Raw genomic sequence first — 19,666 nt, 5'->3', positions numbered from 1 at the left:
GACTAACTGCAGTTCGTTCCCAAATATTCCCAAAGTCTGCTTTTGATTTGTTATTTCACCAACGAAATGGTTGATATTTTGCTCTTTGATGGTGTTGTGTCGTGGGAGGACCGGGCCCCAGTAGCCGTATAATAATGAACTGTAAATGGGACTTTGGACATTTTGAAACATCCACTTGAGCGACGGTCAGTGTTGTTGATTTGAACTCGAGCGTCATATTGATTTGTGAAAATGTCTCTTGTCATGATTTGTATTTTTCAGATGGTTTGGTATAATTAGTAAACAACAACAAATGAGAAATGAAAGTGCAACAAAAAGTTAAAAGCGCCAAAAATGCAACAAAAAAGTGACGAATACATGACAAAAAGCAATGAAGAAAGTGATGTTAAAAAGCCGCAAAAAGTCTGACAAAAAGTGACAACATACAACAACAAAGAAGCAACAAAAGAGTGACAAAAACATGCCAGAAAAGCAACAATAACATGACAAAAGAGTGACAAAAACGCTTCAAATATGTGACAAAAAAGTGGCAATAACAATAAAAATGTTACAATCAGTTTTGTAGGCCTTAGCTTTCAAATGAGGTGTTACACTGACTCTCCTGTCGAGAAGCTTTTAGATTTAGGTGAAACCGAACTGCAGAAAAAGCGCTCATAAGAGGTTAAACAGGGATTGAAGGTGAAAAGGTCAGAGAGATATGACAGAGATGTGTTTTAGATACACAGGATCTGGTAAAAGCCATCCAGCGCATTTGTTGCTTTGAAGTTTGATGAATGAATCACGTGTTAAACTTGCCTGCTCACGCCTCCATTTTATTCGGATGCAATGCGTTATCTTCCTGTCACACATTCAAATTCAATTTCCTGAAGATCAAATGTTTATGGGGAAATCTGGCAACATTTCACTGCGCACTTTGCCAATAGAGAACGGGTTCAAAACAAACATTAATATGCCTCAGCTTGAGCTAAAAACAAATCACCTCCATGAATTTGTACGGCGCTGTATTTAAACCAAGCCCCGCAGTCAGACTGAGGAGTGAAATATGGTGCACAGCCAAGTGTTGACTTAAATTAAATAGGAGTAATATTCATGCAGACGGTGTCACGGACTGTGCTGCTGGCGTTGTTTACATATTGGATTTGACCAGAGCAGAGACAGATTGGAGTGTGGCCAGGTGTAAACCAGCTTTAAGATGCAGCATTTAGAAGCAGGTTGAAAAATTAGAAAGATTTTTTTACAGGAGATGCATGTAGCTGTGATACATTGGTGTTCGAAAACATGGGTTGTGAGGAACTTCGCGGTGGTTCCCAGGATTACACTTCTATAAATGGCACACTATTCAGTAACGGTATAATAGGGATTGAGGTCATAAATATGAACTTATTTAACTTAATAAATCTTTTCACAGTCGCTATGGGTGTAATACAAGTGTTAATGGGATGATTGAGGGGTGTTTCGACTCCCTCTGGTGTCTCAGCCAGAAAACCACAATGCAACTTTCCTGCCTCCGGGTCAGAGGCACCAATACACACTAATGGAATCACAAGGAAACAGGCCAACGGGCAAAGCTAACTGTGGGCTAGTGCCACTTACACAGTATTTACAACCAAGTTTGAGTGAAAAAAATTATCTCCATTGTGCAATTGGACGTACAATATCCCTCTCTCCCTTTGTCTTTTCTGTCAGCGTAGTATTTACTCTCACGGATAATTAATGAGTAAAAAACTGCAACATGCTATGACACCTGCAGTGGCGCTTATCGCCTCTAGGGCAAGAGGTACTTAGTTCTGCTTTAACACCCACCTGAACTGAACACATTTTTTCCCAGTTTGGCATTACCCAAATCTGAAAGCTTCTTGGAAAATCAATATAGCAACAAAAACGTTGAGAAGTTTTTAGATTTGGGTAAAGCCGAACTGGAGACAATGTGCTCGGTTAAGGTGGGGGTTCAACCAGGTTAAACCAGATTGTTGTTTTTTTTACTTTTAGGAATTCTTAAAAGCTGCAGTAAACTTTATGCGGCCATTTTGTAGATTGTGGCTTGAAAAGTTTGAGAATTGGGATTGATCGTGATGATGATACAAGCTTTAATTTCTGAGCCAATCACTACAAATGTACAATCAAATAAACAATCAACCTAATGACACCTGCACATAAACCCCATCTGAAGATCTTAAACAATTCCATTATTATAGAGTACTTTGTTAACTAAATCAACAAACAAACATTGCCCTACAAAGTTCAACCTCCTTACAAGTGTCAAACCATCCAACAAAATTTCAGCCCCTGCGTCTGTGCCCTAGAAACCCCATTTCAAGACGTATATATCCCATCTGAAGATTCCGCTCTGCCATCCTGACGTCCGCCCGCTCCTTGTGGGACGTAGTTTTTGAGGTGACTTCCTATGTTCTTCCTCTGTTTTCATCCCGGCACAACAAAGCGCGCAGACATTTGGGACCCCTTGATGCTGCAGTTCAAATGATCCCTTTCAAGAACGGCGCTAAAACTGAGAGCTAGAAAACCCAGAATGCTTTGCGGCGGGATTGAGCCAGCCCCATGTCATTAGGTTAAACGCCTTCCCACAGAATCACACCGTAATTGCTTTATTTCAGGCCCTCGTTGTGTTTCTCCTCGCCTCACTCCAGTTCATCTCATCACAAGTGTTCCTTAAGCGGCCGGCGCACAAAGGGAAAATGCAGCTGAATTGGAGCCTTGTGCACATTATTTCTTTAGGTGTACTTTGCAGGCTGGTAACTTACAAGTGGCATAATCAAAAAGACAAAGTATTGAAGGGATTGTGAAAGCTCCACACCTTGCACAACCTTTCAAAAGGCCTCCAAGCATTATTGGGCTATAAACTGCATTCTCTTGGTTGCAGCAAACTTTTCATGTACAGTATTTTCTACCAATAACATTTGACTTTCCACGTATCACAAGGGCTAGTCTGACAAAACCTGTGCCAATTCTGATCGAAAAACCCGCCTAAAAAAGTTAATGACTTCATAAACCATGTCTTAACTACCACATTCCCAAACTTTGAATGGGGACACATCCATCTGTTTGGTGCCTCAGCATTGATAATTAATGTTTGAAAATTTTAAATATCTATGGACATAGTGTGAGTTTGGGCTGGTCAGGATTTTGAATTGCCTTAGAGCGCCCTCTGCAGGCTGTAGTGGACAAAAACATTTGCTTTCAGCAAACGGCATACTAGCAAATGGCACTGTGATGCAAAATGAGAGCGTTGATGGAATTTGGAGTTAAATTAAGCTTTGTGCTTCCTCTATGATGCTACAAAATTGAAGGTCGACCGATTTTCTAAGGCTGATTTAGTTTTTTGGGGATTTTTAATGGTTGATGCCGATATGCTTGGCTGATATTTTTGGCCGATTTTTCCAAATGTCTGGTCTATAATCTTGCCCACTTCAGCAGAGGCCAATTTTATTTTATTACGTAAGGTGATTGAATCATAGTTTCTGTCCCAGCTTTGATTAGTTGCCGTTAGCATTAGCGTACTGTTGCTAGACACGGCATTTTGCACGCAATGTTAGCTGCAAAATTTTCGTCAGACTTGTTGTTGCTAATCAATTTTCATGGCGATGTTTTTCTGTTCCCATGAGGCCTCAGAAGTTGTGGAATGACTTGTTTTAAAGCCCTGCCTTTGCTCTTGCTAATGCAAAGAATGGGAAGCTTCCATCATTTTCGGTCCCGAAGATATCGGCTGTTATCGCCAATAGATTGGCCAATAGCCGATATTGTAAAAGCCCCAAATATTGGCCCGATATACAAAATCCTAAAAATACAGTTTGGAGGACTTCAGCGAGTGAACAACAGGTTTACTCAAAACTTCCCTAGTAGGAAATACTTGTCCTGAAATGCTTTTGACGCAGGAACGTTTTAGCATGGTTATCTTAATCTTCTTACAAAACGAAAGCCTGTCTGAATCCATCCTTTTTCCTTTTAGTTTAAAAATATTGTGATGTTGGCTTTAGTTTCTCTGGGCCTCTTCCTCTGCTGTGATGAGGTATCGATTGTGGTTGGAGCGAGGCGTACAGTAGATCCACAGCAGAATGAACACAAGTGGAAAGAAGATGAATGGGGGTGCGCATAGAAACCGGAGCCATGCGAAAAGACAAAACTTATACAGTATGTACTATAGAGAGAATCAAAGCTTTTCTGCCTGTTCAGTATTCACAGCCTGTGCCTCTGCCGCCCACTGCACCGCCGCCTAAAGAAACGCTCGAGATTACGCCTCTTCCTCCTCCTTTCTCCTACATCTCGACTTTGCTGCTACGTATTCTCTTGTTCTTGCGCGGAATGATGATTGAGAGCTCTCAGGTCAACATGGTCTGTAAATAGACACATCAATAAATAAAATGTCTATTTCATATGTTTGTTGGCAATCTGAGCTTTATCAGTAGAATTATTTTATGATTGGGAACACAACCTTTAGTTTGAAATAATCAATATCAACTTTTTTTTTAGCTTTTTACCCGGAGGGGTGCTTTGTTTCCTTCACACATGTTTAAGTCAGTCTCCCTCTTCTGCACTGAAAGCTGTCCGTCAGGGATTTCCATTCATTTCTATGAGTCTTGACACCATAGAAATCACAGAAATGCCTTTAACTATCTGAGCCTTTAAATTGTTCCATCCCCATACAAATGATTAGGGGGGCACCGGAGCAATTCAAACATATGGGGAGGTATGTTTTGTCCGTTTCATGGTATTTATATAATCTCTGTGGTTCCTTTATCATCCATGTATTTCATAAAATTATGTTTAGTGGCCATTGGATGTGTATCTGACCCCACAGAAAGTAGAAACTTGACTGAATTTGAGATAGCATTTAGCTCATTTTTAGACACTAATTTGTATCTTAAGTAAAATCTTCAGTTCTGTAAATTGATTAATGATTTCTAACTAGATTTTGACCTCACCTAAATGTGGTTGAAGGGTTAACAACAGCTGAAAACATCTGTATTGTTCATAATTTGCGATGTTTGGCGGACTATGATTAGTATCCCGGACCAACCTGCTTGCTAACTGTCCGCAAACATTTATTTCAATGTGTGACACCTTGACCAAACCTGCGGTGATCCTGCCTATGGTTAAACTCTTTTTTAATTTAAGTTTTGCTTTCGTGACACTGCTCTGGTCTCCTGAACACACAAGTGGTGGGCCCTCTATAGGTTTTATAACAGCTGTGTGTAAACCTAGGATGTTTTCACAAAATTCTCAGTAAGGCTAAGGCATCTAAAGTAGTTGTAAAAGCCTGAATGAAGCATTGGGCCGTGAAGTAGTGGGATGTGTGCTGGCATGGTGTTTGATGACTATAGCACTGGATGGATCTGATTTAATTTTTCTTTTAGTCCGATTTGTGCATAATTGGCGCTGTTGTAGTATATGTTGCATACATTTTACAGATTAAATGCTAAAAAAATGTAAATGTGTCTTACCATCTTGCATTGCATTTCCATACGCAGAGGCTATATCAGGTGAATCACTCCAACACAACACATTATGTAATATTTATGAAAACATACCTTTGACCCTGAAACCTCATGGCGGCGTTAGTGTGTGACGTTAAGGATCTGGCTCTAATTGCCTGTGTCTCCTTGTGTATTCATTTAAATACTAACATCCTAACTTCAACCTTGAGGCGCATTATTCGTTCCAAAGCTGGGGTGGGAAATTCAAATTAATTCTAGCGTGCGGATATTTTGTGGAATGCTGATGAGCGCACATGGCCGGTCATGTGCAGGTATCTGCAGCTCGCACAGGACACTTACATCATAATTGGAAACACTGTGCTCTCTGCCTGCTCCCAATATTCACTCCATCCACATTGGACCAGGAAAAAACACAGCCTTTTTTTTAAAATCTCATTCAAAACCATCTTTTTCATGTCTTGCCATTTTCATATAATTTAATAACTTACTCTAAAATTGGGACAACAACCAAAAAAGTTTTCCAGACACCAAGTTGTCTTCTCCATTTACACGTTTTTAGTTTTGTCCAGTCATTCAAGTGTTTACTACACTCTTACTGCCTACACACCACATGTTGTGTAAAGAGAATTCTGTCATAGACTCACTGCACCTCTAGATCTATGCATCCTCTTGAATTTTGTGTGAAGTAGCCAGAGGAACCCTTATTTGTAGTGCCGTCTGCTGCCTGTTTGTGTTTTAATCATTTGCTTTGGCACTACAGCTTAACGAGTTGATGGATAATATTTTAAATGTTGTATTTACAGCTTGCTTGGTTCCTCTGCACGCTGCCAGAAAATCAATTAATGCTGCTTTAGGCGAGTGGGATAGAGAGAAGTGTAATCCTCCAAATTGGAATTTTTCATGAAATTAATTGCTCAAACTAATAACAGCTGGCAGTGCCAAAATCTTGCCATGTGTGGGCAGGTAAAATATGCTCAGCTTAACCAACCGATGTTACAATCAATGGTGCCATAGAAACACAAACTTCACCTTCAGTGTTTTTACACGCCTTTGCAGACACTGTGGAATACACTTTACCCCCTTTGTCCACTTTGAAATGTTACGCATCCATATGAATAAACAAATAAACATGGAAACAAATGAATAATCCATTTTAAAAAAAGAAATAAAAGCATGGTAAGGAGTGAAACCTAAATTTCCTTGCAGAGGGCGCAGTTGGAGCGAACATATTAAAATTCAAGCCTTGATTACTCCACACCTGGCTACATTCACAGTCCCCATCAATGAGAAGCCCCAGACACTGAACTGTAAATATGAAGATCAGCGTGTGCGGTTAGACAAAGGTTGTACCTGTGTGATCCACCGGAGACTGCTCTGCTTTCACATGGACGACCGGGGAATCCATAAAGTTTGTTTACGGCTACATTCAGATGCTTCCCCATCTGCTTCTTTTCCACTAAATCAATTCAGCGGCTTTGTGCTGTTCAAGGAGCAGCGCTTATGAAAAGGCGAGTCATCTGCATGCAGATTTTTACATGCACAACGTCACACACAAACAACCCCATGTGCCATAGTGGGAGTTAATTCTACCATGAAACTCGTGGTTCTTTACATGATGGCAACTCCAACATTTACAATCCAAATGATTACAGTTTATAGAGGTTTTCAAATACGTGTGCACAGTATATGGCCCAGACAATATTAAAATACTATTCCACCTCAACTACAGCTCCACCACTGAAATGTTAACTGCTCTTGAACGGCATCATTTTGCCCAATGTTTTCAAAGAGGTCAAAATCATGCTTTTCATTTGGACAATTTTACCTATTTCATTGGTAGAGGCCGCGCAGCTGCCGTCATCGCAAACGTTATCCCTCTGATGAGCCTCACTCTACTCTGCTAAAAACGCTCCCTTTATTCAGCACATCCATTCAGTGTCTATTCAGTTTTGCTGCTTGTCCTTGGACACTCCAAAGCTCCTGTATAATACTGTCTGCATATTTGTACAAGAGACGACAACATACAGTTCATTCTGGTTCATTGAAAAGTTGTGATCATTACACAGCACTGTTTTCAGCAGCTCCTTCACCTTCATAATATTACAGTTTTACGCAGGATATAATAAAGATGTATAGAGCACTTGAGAGCACATCTAGAGTGCGACACAATGTTGCTCAGGAGCACAGAGGATTGCTTTACTCTGTGCATGTTTTGGGTTGAAGGCGAAAGCCCTCCCCTTGTCCGGTAATCCAAATCCTTCTTTGACCTGATAAAACCTGATAATGTACAAAAGATGAAGAGCCATCTATAATGTGTTCTTTTCAATAACGAACCTCTTTCTCAAATGATGATGAAACGTAATGGTCTTAGACGTGCTTTACTTCACCATACAGGTAGTAGCTCATTTGCCCCAACCTCAGATGTTGCCGTGAAATGACTCTTGTTGTCCCCTCCTTGTTAAGTCCAGCACTGCGCCTCTGCTCGGCTCTATTGTGAGGTATACAAACACCGCTCCCTCTCATCTGGTTGAAAGCTGCACATTCGAGTTTCGTCTCTGTGATGCCTCGAACAGCGGGAAGCCTAATCACCTCTAAACAGCAGCTCTACAATCACCGGCGTCCTTTCATTTCTTGCGGCTTGTTTACCGCAGCCGCTACGGCGAGTTGACTCCACGAAGTCAAGACACTTATCATAATGAAGCTGCTCTTTCACCCTTATGCCGCTTACGTGTCTGCTGTGTTCTGCAGTTCATTCATTCTTCAAAACTTTTCACTGGGAAGCACGAGAAGTGGGTGGAGGTTATGCAAAATTGACTGTCGTGTTGAAGTGTTGTTCCCTCGTCAAAAACACACCTATGTGATGATGTCATAGGGCCATTCGGTTTGCTTGGGCAGGTGTGAGGGCTGGCCAGCAGGGGGCCGGTAGTGGATTAGTTTAGAAACGTGTGCGTCCAACGAAAGTATTTTGCATTGTTTTAAAAAAAAAAAAAAAGTGCTAAAGGGGCTAGATGCAAGTTGGCCATTTTATACTCACTACTGCCACCTCAGGGCATATGTGTAACTGCACCTTTGTTTGTTTGTTTATTGTTTATTCCGAGTTCAATGTACAATATATATATACATTTTTTACACCATTTTTTACATTAACATGTGCAGCTTTTGCGGCATTTTAACATGCATTCATGACATATATACTTACATATATACATAATGCTGTACATAAACTCGAAAAGGAGTGGGAGGAAGTATAACTTATAAATTCCCACCCCTGTTGATATCATATTTACATTAATGTTGTTGGAGCCGGTGGCAGGGCAATGCACAACAACCTGATGGCAACAGTCAGCACAATGATCCCAGCCAATCCCAGCTGCAGCAGGACGACAACGCAACGACACACCAGCAACGCACCAAAGCCGCCGAGCCAGTGAAACACAAATCTCCCTCCAACAAGAGACAGGACGCCACGTTCAGTCAGTGTGACCAATCTGAGAAGTTCGATTTGTTTATAGTTTGGTTTTACTTCTTTCTTTCTTTTTTCTGTTATTGTTTTTTCCTTCTTTCTTTACAACATTATTCAAGTAATGCACATTGACTTGTAGTTTTCAACCATCCAAAGGGATGATACTTGAACTTGTGCTCTCCAACCAAATGTGCCAATCACTTCAATTTTCCTTCTGTTTTCCGTCATGTGGCAACATATCAACCTAGTGGTAGAAAGATACAGCGCCCCTTGCACAACAACCTCACTACGTCACCGGCCTGCCACCACGCCACCCCCCACCACACCCTTCTCTATTAAGCTCGTGCATGACGGTAATTTGGACCTGAAGTAACACCTTTTTTAGTGCAGGATTTTAGAGGCAGTTGTGGTGAACAGGTCTGGGCTCATTCTGTATGTAGGGGGAGGAAAATACATAATTTTTACATTTTTAAGCTCCCTATAGTCCCTTTAAATGGTAAATAGACTCAATTTATATAGCGCTTTTCTACCTTTATCAGGCCCAAGCAGTAATAGCAGCCCGACAGTAATTGTTAAACATTAAGCTTATAGGAGAAAAAATTCACTGTGAGGATGACTGCGTTTAAAAAGAAAGTTAAGAGTGTCTGGCTCACCAGGCTAATCTATTAGGATTATTCAGAGTCTACAGCTCTGCAAAAAACCTTTATACTTGAAGAGAAATAGAGGAGAACCAACATATTTGTAAGTTTGTGTCTGTGGCAATATATTCACATGCATATACAGATATACACCATCTCAGTGTTATTTGTTTCCCTAATTTATATTTTCCCACCGTCTTGTTTTTCTCATTTTTTTATGTCCGCTCTCGCACCCCTCTTGAATACTCCTCCTCTCGTCTGGCCAATGCTCCTGCTCTAAATCAGACTGAAATGATGTCTCGTATGCCCTGCAGCGTCGCACTTTACGCTCCCCAAAATAAAGTCATAGTAATTTATCTAATCATCGCAGCTAAACCACCCTTTGGAAATGGTTAAAAAGTGACAAAATGGCAGAATTGTGCAGCGATCTCACTGTATTAGTTAAGTGTGTAGACAGGAGTTTGCTCTTGGTTGTTTTAACACATAGCCTTTGGGACTTTGGCAGCAGGTTTTTCATATATAATATGAAAATCAAGCAACGTGTGGGTCTTACTGTGAACTTGCAAATGAATTCAAGCTCTGGACAATACAAACACTTTCTCCTGTTATAAAAGTGTTATCGACTTTGCAGTTGTTTGTTATTATTTCAGACTTTTATTCATATGTGTTGCCTCGGTGTTAGAAACTTTGAATATTTAGTTGGAAGATCTTTATTTCTGACTTTGTTGAATGTCCATGTCGTTTAGATACCGTCATAAGCAGACAGAGAAATGCAGCACACATAAGGAAATGTGTACAATATTTTTACATATGTTAGAAGTGAAATGCATTCAATAGAAATGGATGAAACGGTTAGATTGCTCCTTTGACAGTATGACAACGTAGCATTTGCCGCCCACTTTCTATTCTATGCAGATTGAGGTAAACATGGGGAGAAAATCGGCCTCACAGTGTAAATGCTACACTCAATGTTTAGAATAGGAAAAATAATAGATACTATGCCATTACATTTAGACTTGAATGTCTGCTCGGTTTTGTTTGACACCTTTCACACCGAGCAAAATCTATTCTGCAACAGAAAAGGAGAGACAGTGTGCTCATTGGAGGATCACCTAGAATCATAGTTTATTACCATCGCTGAAAAACCTACACAAACAGCTGCTCTTACAGTACAGTACAGTAACGTAGATAGCCTAAGCTGGAGCAGATAATTTCTCCAATTATAGCCCGCATTATGACACAGGGCTGTCACGGTATGAAAATTTTACCTCACGGTTATTGTGACCAAAATTATCCCGGTTTTCGGTATTATCGCAGTATTTTTTTTAAATGTGTGTTAATATGTTCAGAAAGCATTGATAGTCCTACACAAACTGAAATTGTTTCAAAAAGGTTTAACAGTGCTTGCTACATAAAAAAAATACAGGCAAAGCCTTTTCACATCAAAGGAACTATAACGATGTGTTGTTGATCGTTTGGAGGGTATTACATGTACTACTGTATAGCGTCAGAAACGAAGATAAACCGTCTATATCAGGAACATTGTTGTTGTCCTTCCAGTGAGCTTTCACTTTGCAGATTTGGGAAAATGCCATTATTAAATTCATAAAACTGCGGCGAGAGTGAATCTATTGCAATCTGCCACCGGGAGCCCCGTAATGCACTGGGCCATCGTGCGGAGGTATCCGGACACGGCTTATGTACTGGCGGTGGCGCTGCAGCCGCACTATGAGGCGACTCGTTACATTCTCCCTCAACCCAAAGTCCCACATCAGCATTTCAGCTAAAACGCCAACGTTAACTTACTGCTATAGAGCTGTGGGAGACGGTCACGCAGGTGAGTCAAGAGGTTCGAAGTATTGCTGCATTTGGAGACACTTTTTCCTGCACGCTCCGCAAACTGAACTCTGAGGCTGATAGATCCTGCGCACTGTCGTGTCGGACATGATTCCAGCTTCGAGAAAGTTTTGTTTGGGTTGCAAACAACAAATTGCGCATGCGCGGAAACTGCAGCAGATGAGACGGTGGCTGGTGAGGCTCACCGTGCCTAGACCGCGGGTGCGGTTATTCACCGAGATAATAATAAAAACACAAAACAAGACGGTAATTTTCACCGTCAAAATTTTTACCGGGGTTTACCGCTACACCGGTTATCGTGACATCCCTATTTTGACGTATTATGTGTTCAACAACCCAACAATCAAAAGGAAGTTGTACACCGCTGAATGTGTTCATAATCTCTAACCTTCCCTTTTCTTCTCTCTTTTCTTAGCAACTGCTGAGGGAGATGCAGCAGATGGCCAGTCGCCCTTTCGCCACCATCAACGTCGCCTTGGAGACAGACGAAGAGCCGCCTGACCTCATCGGAGGAAACGTCAAGGTGAGCTCCGCCTTTTTCTCCAAACCAAAACCTTCAGCTCTTGACATGTTTATTAAAGGTGCTTCTCTGAAATTCAACGAGTGGCCCATGGTTGTTGTAGCCGGATGGTTTTCTGATTTTGGTCTTGGTCTAAAACCAATGCTTTTTTTGAACCTTTGTTGACACTTGAGCTGGGTTTGTTAGTCTCTCATTCACTGCTTTATCACAGCTTGAATTTAACCAACTACTGGTGTAAGTCTCATAAACCCTGTTCCCATTATTTGTTACTGCAACCGGTTAGTCCTCAGCATGTCTCTGCTTTATAATAAACTGTTCCTAATAAAATGGCCGTGGAGAGCGGCTTTTTGTCTGCATTATGATGACGCTTTTCTGTAGTGGGAGCAGCTCTTGGTTTTCTGATTACAGTCACGCCTCAGAGACAGATAGTGACTCCGGAGTCTTTAAGGTGATTCCATTAGTTTTGGACTAAATTGGGCTTTTTGTGAGAAACAGAGCAGGACTGATATACTTAATGAGGGCTTCAAAACGCCCGGTACATGCCATGAATTTGTGAGTTTTAGACTTCGTGCCGAAAAGACCCTTTTAGCTGAACAATGTGATTGATATTGATGTTTTTGTGTGATATTTCATGTCGGAAGTTTTCATGATGTGTGGTGAGGATAGAACCTTGAACTTAAGGAGCTCAGGACATTTCGAACACTAACCAATTGGAGATGCATAGTGTGAGTAGACATTGTATATACTTCTGATATGGTTATTGCATCACCTAATATTGTGAAAATTATAATATTGTGATCATTTGTGAAGCCTTTATGGTGACACCTCCTATTGGATCAACTCACTTCAGTTTCCTCCATGTCTAAGCTCCAATCCATTACAGACCCATGTAATGCTTTGTTTGCAAAAGTCTTAAATTAGCTGACCAGGCCTAAACCTTCTCAACCCCAATCGTTAGTCGTTGCCAGGGGTTGTATGAGCCGACACATTTGATATGTCTCCTCAATATAGATTTGACATAAGCATGGTCATATTATTGTGAAGCCTTGTTTAAAAAGCTAAGTAGTCTGAAAGGCTAATGCTAGTAGTCAAGCTTTATTGTGTATGCTTTGCAAACTCCTATAGGGACTGAATGTAGTTAACCCAGGAGTTAAACACATGCAGATGGGAGCGGCTCCATAGATTATACCACTACTCTTTGAAATCCAAGGAGATGATGTTTGTCTTCATTTGGCCGGCATTACCAAACCACCCACTCTTAAGAAGGCAGTGCTGGAATGAAACTACAACAGATCCAAAAAGCAAAATATTAAGAACATGAGTCATTTCCCAAAATATTGGCTTGTTTTTGTTTTGAACCATCTGCTTGACACACGCTGACAGAGAAACCGGCGGCAGCTGTCGATAAAATGGATGAAACTCAAAGCTGGTCGATATGCCGCAATTGGAAATCACTTAATGAGACAGGGCTACTCGCAGGACTGTGGTTTTCTATTCCTGGGACGGTTGGCCTCTGCAGAGAGGGGCGAATGGATAAACTTTTCATTGAGCAGATAAAAGAATTTACTCATTGTGTTGGATACTTGATGAATTTAGGTTGAATTATGTTGACAAGGGTCCTGGGTGTGTCATGGTTAACCGGATAATGAATGCTGTCAAGTGTCATTTTACTCTGACAGGCCAGGTTATTATGATTAGAAGCAAACAATAGGCTTTTATTGTGTTGAAAACAAGCATAAACATCAGAAATAATAATTACACTGTGTCTTGTAAAAACATTGTTGCTGTTAATGTTTAAAAAAGTGATCATAAGGTTCATGTCTAGAGCTGGTCATAATGTTATGGCCGATCAAATTTTCATAATCGGGGAGGATAACGATCATAAGCAGACGGAGTGAGGGTGGAGGGCAGTTTTGGAGCTTCGGAGGAGGCCTTCATCACACTTCTATATGTAAAAAGGATGGGAAAGTAGTCAAAGAATGGTCGACGGGAGGGGTGCACAAACAAGATTATGGAGAAGTGGGACCAGGTGCTATATAATAGAAAGGGGTACGAGGTGTGGTGCTACTCCCGAGAGATAACTAAACACTTCTTCATATAACATAGAATGGGCTCTGTGTGATGTTTGTTCCCCTTGAACAATACCTGCTGATGAGTTTTTCAGTCAAAAGGCCCAACAATTGCTGTGGTTTAATCTTTAAAAGTTGTTGAAAAAGAAATTTGCCAACAACATTCAGACGCATTCTAATAAAAAGATTTAGAGCTTTCTTTTCAAGTCAACCCCAACCCTGTCTCCCTATTTACTCAAATATTGTGTTGCCAATTCAAATGGCCTTTATTCTCGTATATATATTTTATGTCTGTATTGTGTCTTGTGTCAGGGTTAGTTGCGACAACATACATTTCATATTGAAGTGTTGTGCTTTGAATAAGTTAGTCCTTGATTTGAGTTTGCTTTTGAACATTATTCAGAATTCATAAAGTGATTCTGTTCCCATTATGTTTCTTCTCTCGGAACAGTCCAAAACTCGCAGCTGAAGAAAAGTAAATGTGCTGCATTGCAGTCAGAAAATACCTGTATCAGCCAGACCCTGAGAAAAATCTGATTTACACCGGACTTGAGTCGACGATGCACTGAACTTTTGATTTTCGCCTGCAGCTGCTTTGAGCATTTCTCTGCTACAGGGCCCGGGTCTGTTTAACTGAGAACAAAGTTAGTCTTAAAAAGGGAGGTAGATACACTTTTGATAGTCAATCAATCTATCAATCAATCTTTATTTCAGACTCAAAAGACGGTACATGAAAGACAGACTGAGTATAGTGCACAGAATACTTTAGATTATTTATGCAGATATAAACCACCAAAGCCTTGCTGTGACTTTTAATTACAGAAAGAGGTTCCAGATTGGATTCACTTTGGAGTTAGTTGGAAACTTCCATTCATTGTGAAACTGTATTTTTTCACTTGGGTCCAGATCTGTGCTGTCCCAGTGCCGTCTGATATTTGTCCCAAAAGCTTGACTTCCCACTGGGCTCTTGGCGATCAGCGTCTCTTCCACCGTCTGTGGCCACTTTCACTTCCAGCAAAATGAACTAAACTACACTAAAACCTTGAATTGCCTGCATCTCCACTGTCCATGCTTATATTCATTTTAAATTGTGTTTGTAATCAGCGGTTTATTTTGCTAAACTGCCTCTGAGTAGCAGGCCAGCAGTGTGCCTTTGCCTCTGTGATGAATTGGTGCTGAATGCAGAGAGGAGAGGTGTTATGGGGGAGAGTTATGGTCTTTGAGTGCAGAGGTTTGGGCCCCTCTCTGTGACAGGGGCCATGTATCTGAGGGGCCCGGGCTCTGGAGCAGGTTACAGCCTCAGGACCCGCAGCAGATTATCCACTACGGCACTGTCCTCACATACTCTTTACCGCACTCTCCAAGTGGTACACGTACCTTCTCCTTATCAGCTGTTTCGTACTATATCTGTAAAAGTTCTGTGAAGTTCTTCCATACTTTAATCTTTTCCTATTTTGAAAATCCTGCTTGTCCTAATTTTCTTTGCTACTCCAATATATCAATTATATTAAGTGGAGACCACATGCAAAACTATTTTCTGTTTTCGGACAAGTTTGCTCTCATATAAACTTTCACCTGGATAGAAATCACCTAATATTCACAGTTAGTGTCTAATTATTGCACAGATTCAGTGGGTTTTATTCTATAGTTAAATGGGAATTTTAAAATCTCATTATATTCTTAAATATATTTTTACATGTATTTTAAATGTATTAATTTTAAAACAAAGCAAGGTATCCATTATCCCCTAAATCTGTGTAACAAATATGTCAACAAAATAAAACCATAAACCTATCTTATCCATTATTGATATTTGGTCGTCAAAAATATAATGGATACCTGCTCCTCTAAGGTGCACGGAATTACATGTGGTGTGCCCCAGGGTTCAATTTTAGGCCCAGTGCTTTTTAATCTGCATATGCTTGGTGGTGTCATCAGGAGACACGGGGTCAATTTTCACAGTTATGCAGATGATACACAGTTATACATCTCCATGTCTCCTGATGACACCAGGCCAATAGATGCACTTTTTAACTGCATTTTAGATATCAAATTCTGAATGGCAGAAAACTTTCTCCAGCTTAACCAGGACAAAACTGAAATGTTAATCATCGGCCCTGAGGCCCAGAGAGAGAGACTTTTACCCAAACTACACTGTCTTTTAATCCTTCCTCACAGGTGAAGAACCTGGGTGTGATCTTTGACTCTGAGCTGGCGTTTATTCCACACATTAAGAATATCACAGATAGGTTTTTACCATCTAAAGAACATAGCCAGAGTCCGCCCCATTCTCTCTCGGGCCAACACGGAGACGCTAATGCATGCTTTTGTCACCAGTCGTATCGACTACTGTAATGCCCTGCTTTCTGGTCTTCCCAAAAAGAGTATTTCAGGTCTACAACTTTTACAAAATTCAGCAGCTCGTGTCCTGACGAAGACCAGGAGGCGGGACCACATTACACCGGTTTTAGAATCGCTGCATTGGCTCCCCGTGTGTTTCAGGATCGATTTTAATCTTATCTTTCAGAACTGCTTTTACCTTGCGAACCTTCACGGCCCCTTCGCTCCTCCGGCAGGGGTCTCCTAAGTCAACAAAAAGACTCACGGCGAGGCGTCTTTCCAATATTACGGCCCTCGCCTCTGGAACGACCTGCCGGAGGAGCTCAGGGCTGCAGAGAACGTTCAAGTTTTTAAGAGCAGGCTCAAGACCCACCTTTTTAGCTTAGCTTTTAACTGACTAATCTATTTATAATCCTAATATATAAAATATATATATATATGGGAGGTTGTGCAAGGCGTATTGTTTTAAATGTTGTAATCTGTAAAGCACTTTGTGATACCTTTCGGTATGAAAAGCGCTTTATAAATAAAATTTGATTGATTGATAAGCAAATTTGGCAATTTTTTTCACATAACATGCCTTAGTTTGATATGAAAACATTTAATGAAAGAAAACTTGTTATACATTTTTTCCTCCATATTTATGTCAATAATACACAGCAAATCTTCATCTGCAGTGTCTCGACTGTATTTTCCGGACTATAATGCTAATATATGCTAATGTAACACATGGATGGTTAGCTACATGAAGCATAAAAAACAAGCTAAATAGGTGTCTGGTATGTTAATATACATAACAGACGAGGGCTGTGTCACATAAGCAGTTCAGATAACTATAGCATAAAGAACGTACCAAACTCTCCATCTCACTCCAAATCACTAAATCCTTTGAAATCTTCATCCTCTGTGTCACTTCTGAACAATCGCCTTGGCAACCTGGGCACGGCGGTGTAACTGCACCGTTTGACAAGCCTTTCCCTGCAGCACTTATTTCAAGCTCTCAACTCGTTCCTCTATCTGTGGCCATCTAGCTTTTATCCCATGATAAGCTTTGTTTTGTTTTCTTCATTGTTTCTCACCCTCCAAACTTTCTTTCTGCTGCTCGATTTGCCCGCTGTGAAATGATATATTTGAATAAAAAATAAATATTAAAAAAGACGCACCGCCCGGGCCAAACTATGAAAAAAAGTGCGACTTATAGTCCAGAAAATAGTTAATTCAATGAAGCCCGACATTGGTTATCTGTGGTAGTAGGGGACTGTCATTTAAAACCAAGCTTCACTGTGGGAGACGGGAGAGTATGGTGGCTTAGAAGGGTCACAAAGCTTTATCTCCAGATTTAATAAACTCTCCTCTTCTCCTGTGTTGCCCTGTATCTCTCCCCCGTCGGAGCATCTTTGTTTTATCCTCTGGTCGCTGTGTGCTTGTTGTCATGGCTCTTGTCCGCCTGCTCCGCTTTACTGTAGACTGTTTCTAATCTCCGGACCTGCTCTGACACTATCGGCTCTGGAGCTTCACACAGCCCTCGTCTGTCTGCGCCTGTCCCTGTGTGTTCCTGTTCTTGTCACATAGAGGGGACTGCTAAACGCTTCTTGCACTATGGTTATTTTGGGACAATGTTTCTTGTATTGATGTTGGGAGAAGTGCACTGCGCAAATCCTTGTCCAGCACATCCCAAAGATTTTCAATCAGGTTAGGATCAACACTCTGTGGCGGCCAGTCCATGTGTTAAAATGATGTCTCGTGCCCCCTGAACCACTCTTTCACGATGTGAGCCCGATTAATTGTGTCATTCAGGGCACACAGTGTTGCTGAACCTAGACCTGACCAACTGTTTGTTTGTGTATCATACTGAACTAACAATGAATCATGTAATTGAAATACTCCCTTTAACTATCAAGAATACATGAAAATGAATGCGTTGTCCCTTTGACTTTATATAACAATTCCATATATGTACATGTAGCACACAGTGACTTACAGCTGAAACCAGGAGAGACTCAAACACATGCAGACAAATGACTGAGGTGCGATGAATAGTTTATTAGATGAACTTTGGCTCCCTGGCAGGTACAGATGTCAGCGCTTCGATGGAGGGAGAGAATGATAGATTTGTTTTGTTGGCCCTAGACACTGGTGTCGGTGAAGAGGAGATGGAGAGGCAGCAAACTCGATCAAAGCAATTTCTGATTTTCAGAAGCATCCTTGATGAGAAAGGATACTCGTAAGCAAAATCTGGTTCCATTTCATCCATGTCCTCCTAAAGATAGACAAACATTGATGCGTGTTTCTGTATAGCGCACTTGGCTGTTTTGGGACATAGACTGTGTGCTGCTCCTATTCTGTCTCTGGGTAAAAGCTGTATTTTGCTGTGGGAATCACTGGCCTAGAAATCCAGACTCATCGCTGTACCAGCGACTGAGTGTGGTGACCATGGTATCGGAGTAACCAATCAGTGAAGGGCGGACGTGTGTCGTTGTTGTGCTGTTATTAGCGGTTCTGCACCAATATTTGTACAGGATTATAAATCACAAAACTCACCTACTGTTGAGGTGCTTTTGGTCATTTGCCAGCAATTGCTACAACTCTTGGCGCTCGCAGGCAACAGGCGATGGCAAATAAATCCGATTGCACAGAACTGTTTTGAGTTGTTGAGCCAACAAGGGCGTGGGGCCCAGACTGATGCCACTGTGTATAAGAAATCATCATTCTGGAAATTACGCCCTCTACTGCCTACACCACCATATATAATATCACTTTACTTTTTTTTCTACCAAATATCACTATTGATAAGATTGTTGCTTGTGGCCAAAAATAGTGGGGACTTTCTTTTTTTTTTTTTAATGAGAGATTTTCTGATAGTAAGTTTTAAGGTGAGCTTTTGATTTTAATTCTCTGCAGCAGCATTTGAGTTGAAAGCTGGAGGTGATTTGCAGAGAGGCTTTTTGCTTCTGGAAATGCAACATATCACATTAAAAAGTGAAAATGGAAAGAGCCAACAATGTAGATATCCAAGTCAGACCAGTTGCTTTTCCACACAAGCCGCCTTTCCCTTTAAGTAGAGGCCATCGTGCGGGCCTTATATATCATGCTGAACTACGCTCTTGCCAGTGCACTGTGTATAACTGTGTGTTTTGGCACAACAATGATCTGGACTGGGCCCGTTCAACTGAATTTCATGCGCGAGAGTGTAAAGGGTTTGATCTATATTAGAGGTAGATCGACTCACGCCCAAACTTTAAGCATTTCGCATCAACCACGTCCTCCCTGTTTAGTGCACTTGGCTGTTTCGGGACATCGAGTGTGCGCCGTTCCTTTTCTGCCACTTG

At 41.0% G+C, this 19,666-nt stretch overlaps 1 protein-coding gene across 1 annotated transcript in view; it reads left to right on the top strand.

Moving 5' to 3' along the window:
• The window catches only part of atrn (attractin), a 141,499-nt gene that overhangs the window by 107,943 nt on the left and 13,890 nt on the right, over positions 1–19,666 (top strand). The window contains exon 27 of the mRNA XM_079573306.1: positions 11,824–11,931. Within this exon, the coding sequence (XP_079429432.1) occupies positions 11,824–11,931 (108 nt within the window). The remainder of the gene's footprint in view (positions 1–11,823; positions 11,932–19,666) is intronic.

The sequence above is a fragment of the Gobius niger genome (assembly GCF_951799975.1).
Source record: "Gobius niger genome assembly, chromosome: 16".
NCBI classification, from domain to species: Eukaryota; Metazoa; Chordata; class Actinopteri; order Gobiiformes; family Gobiidae; genus Gobius; species Gobius niger.
Note: the sequence above shows the minus strand (reverse complement) of the source record. Positions and strands in the feature narration are given on the sequence as shown.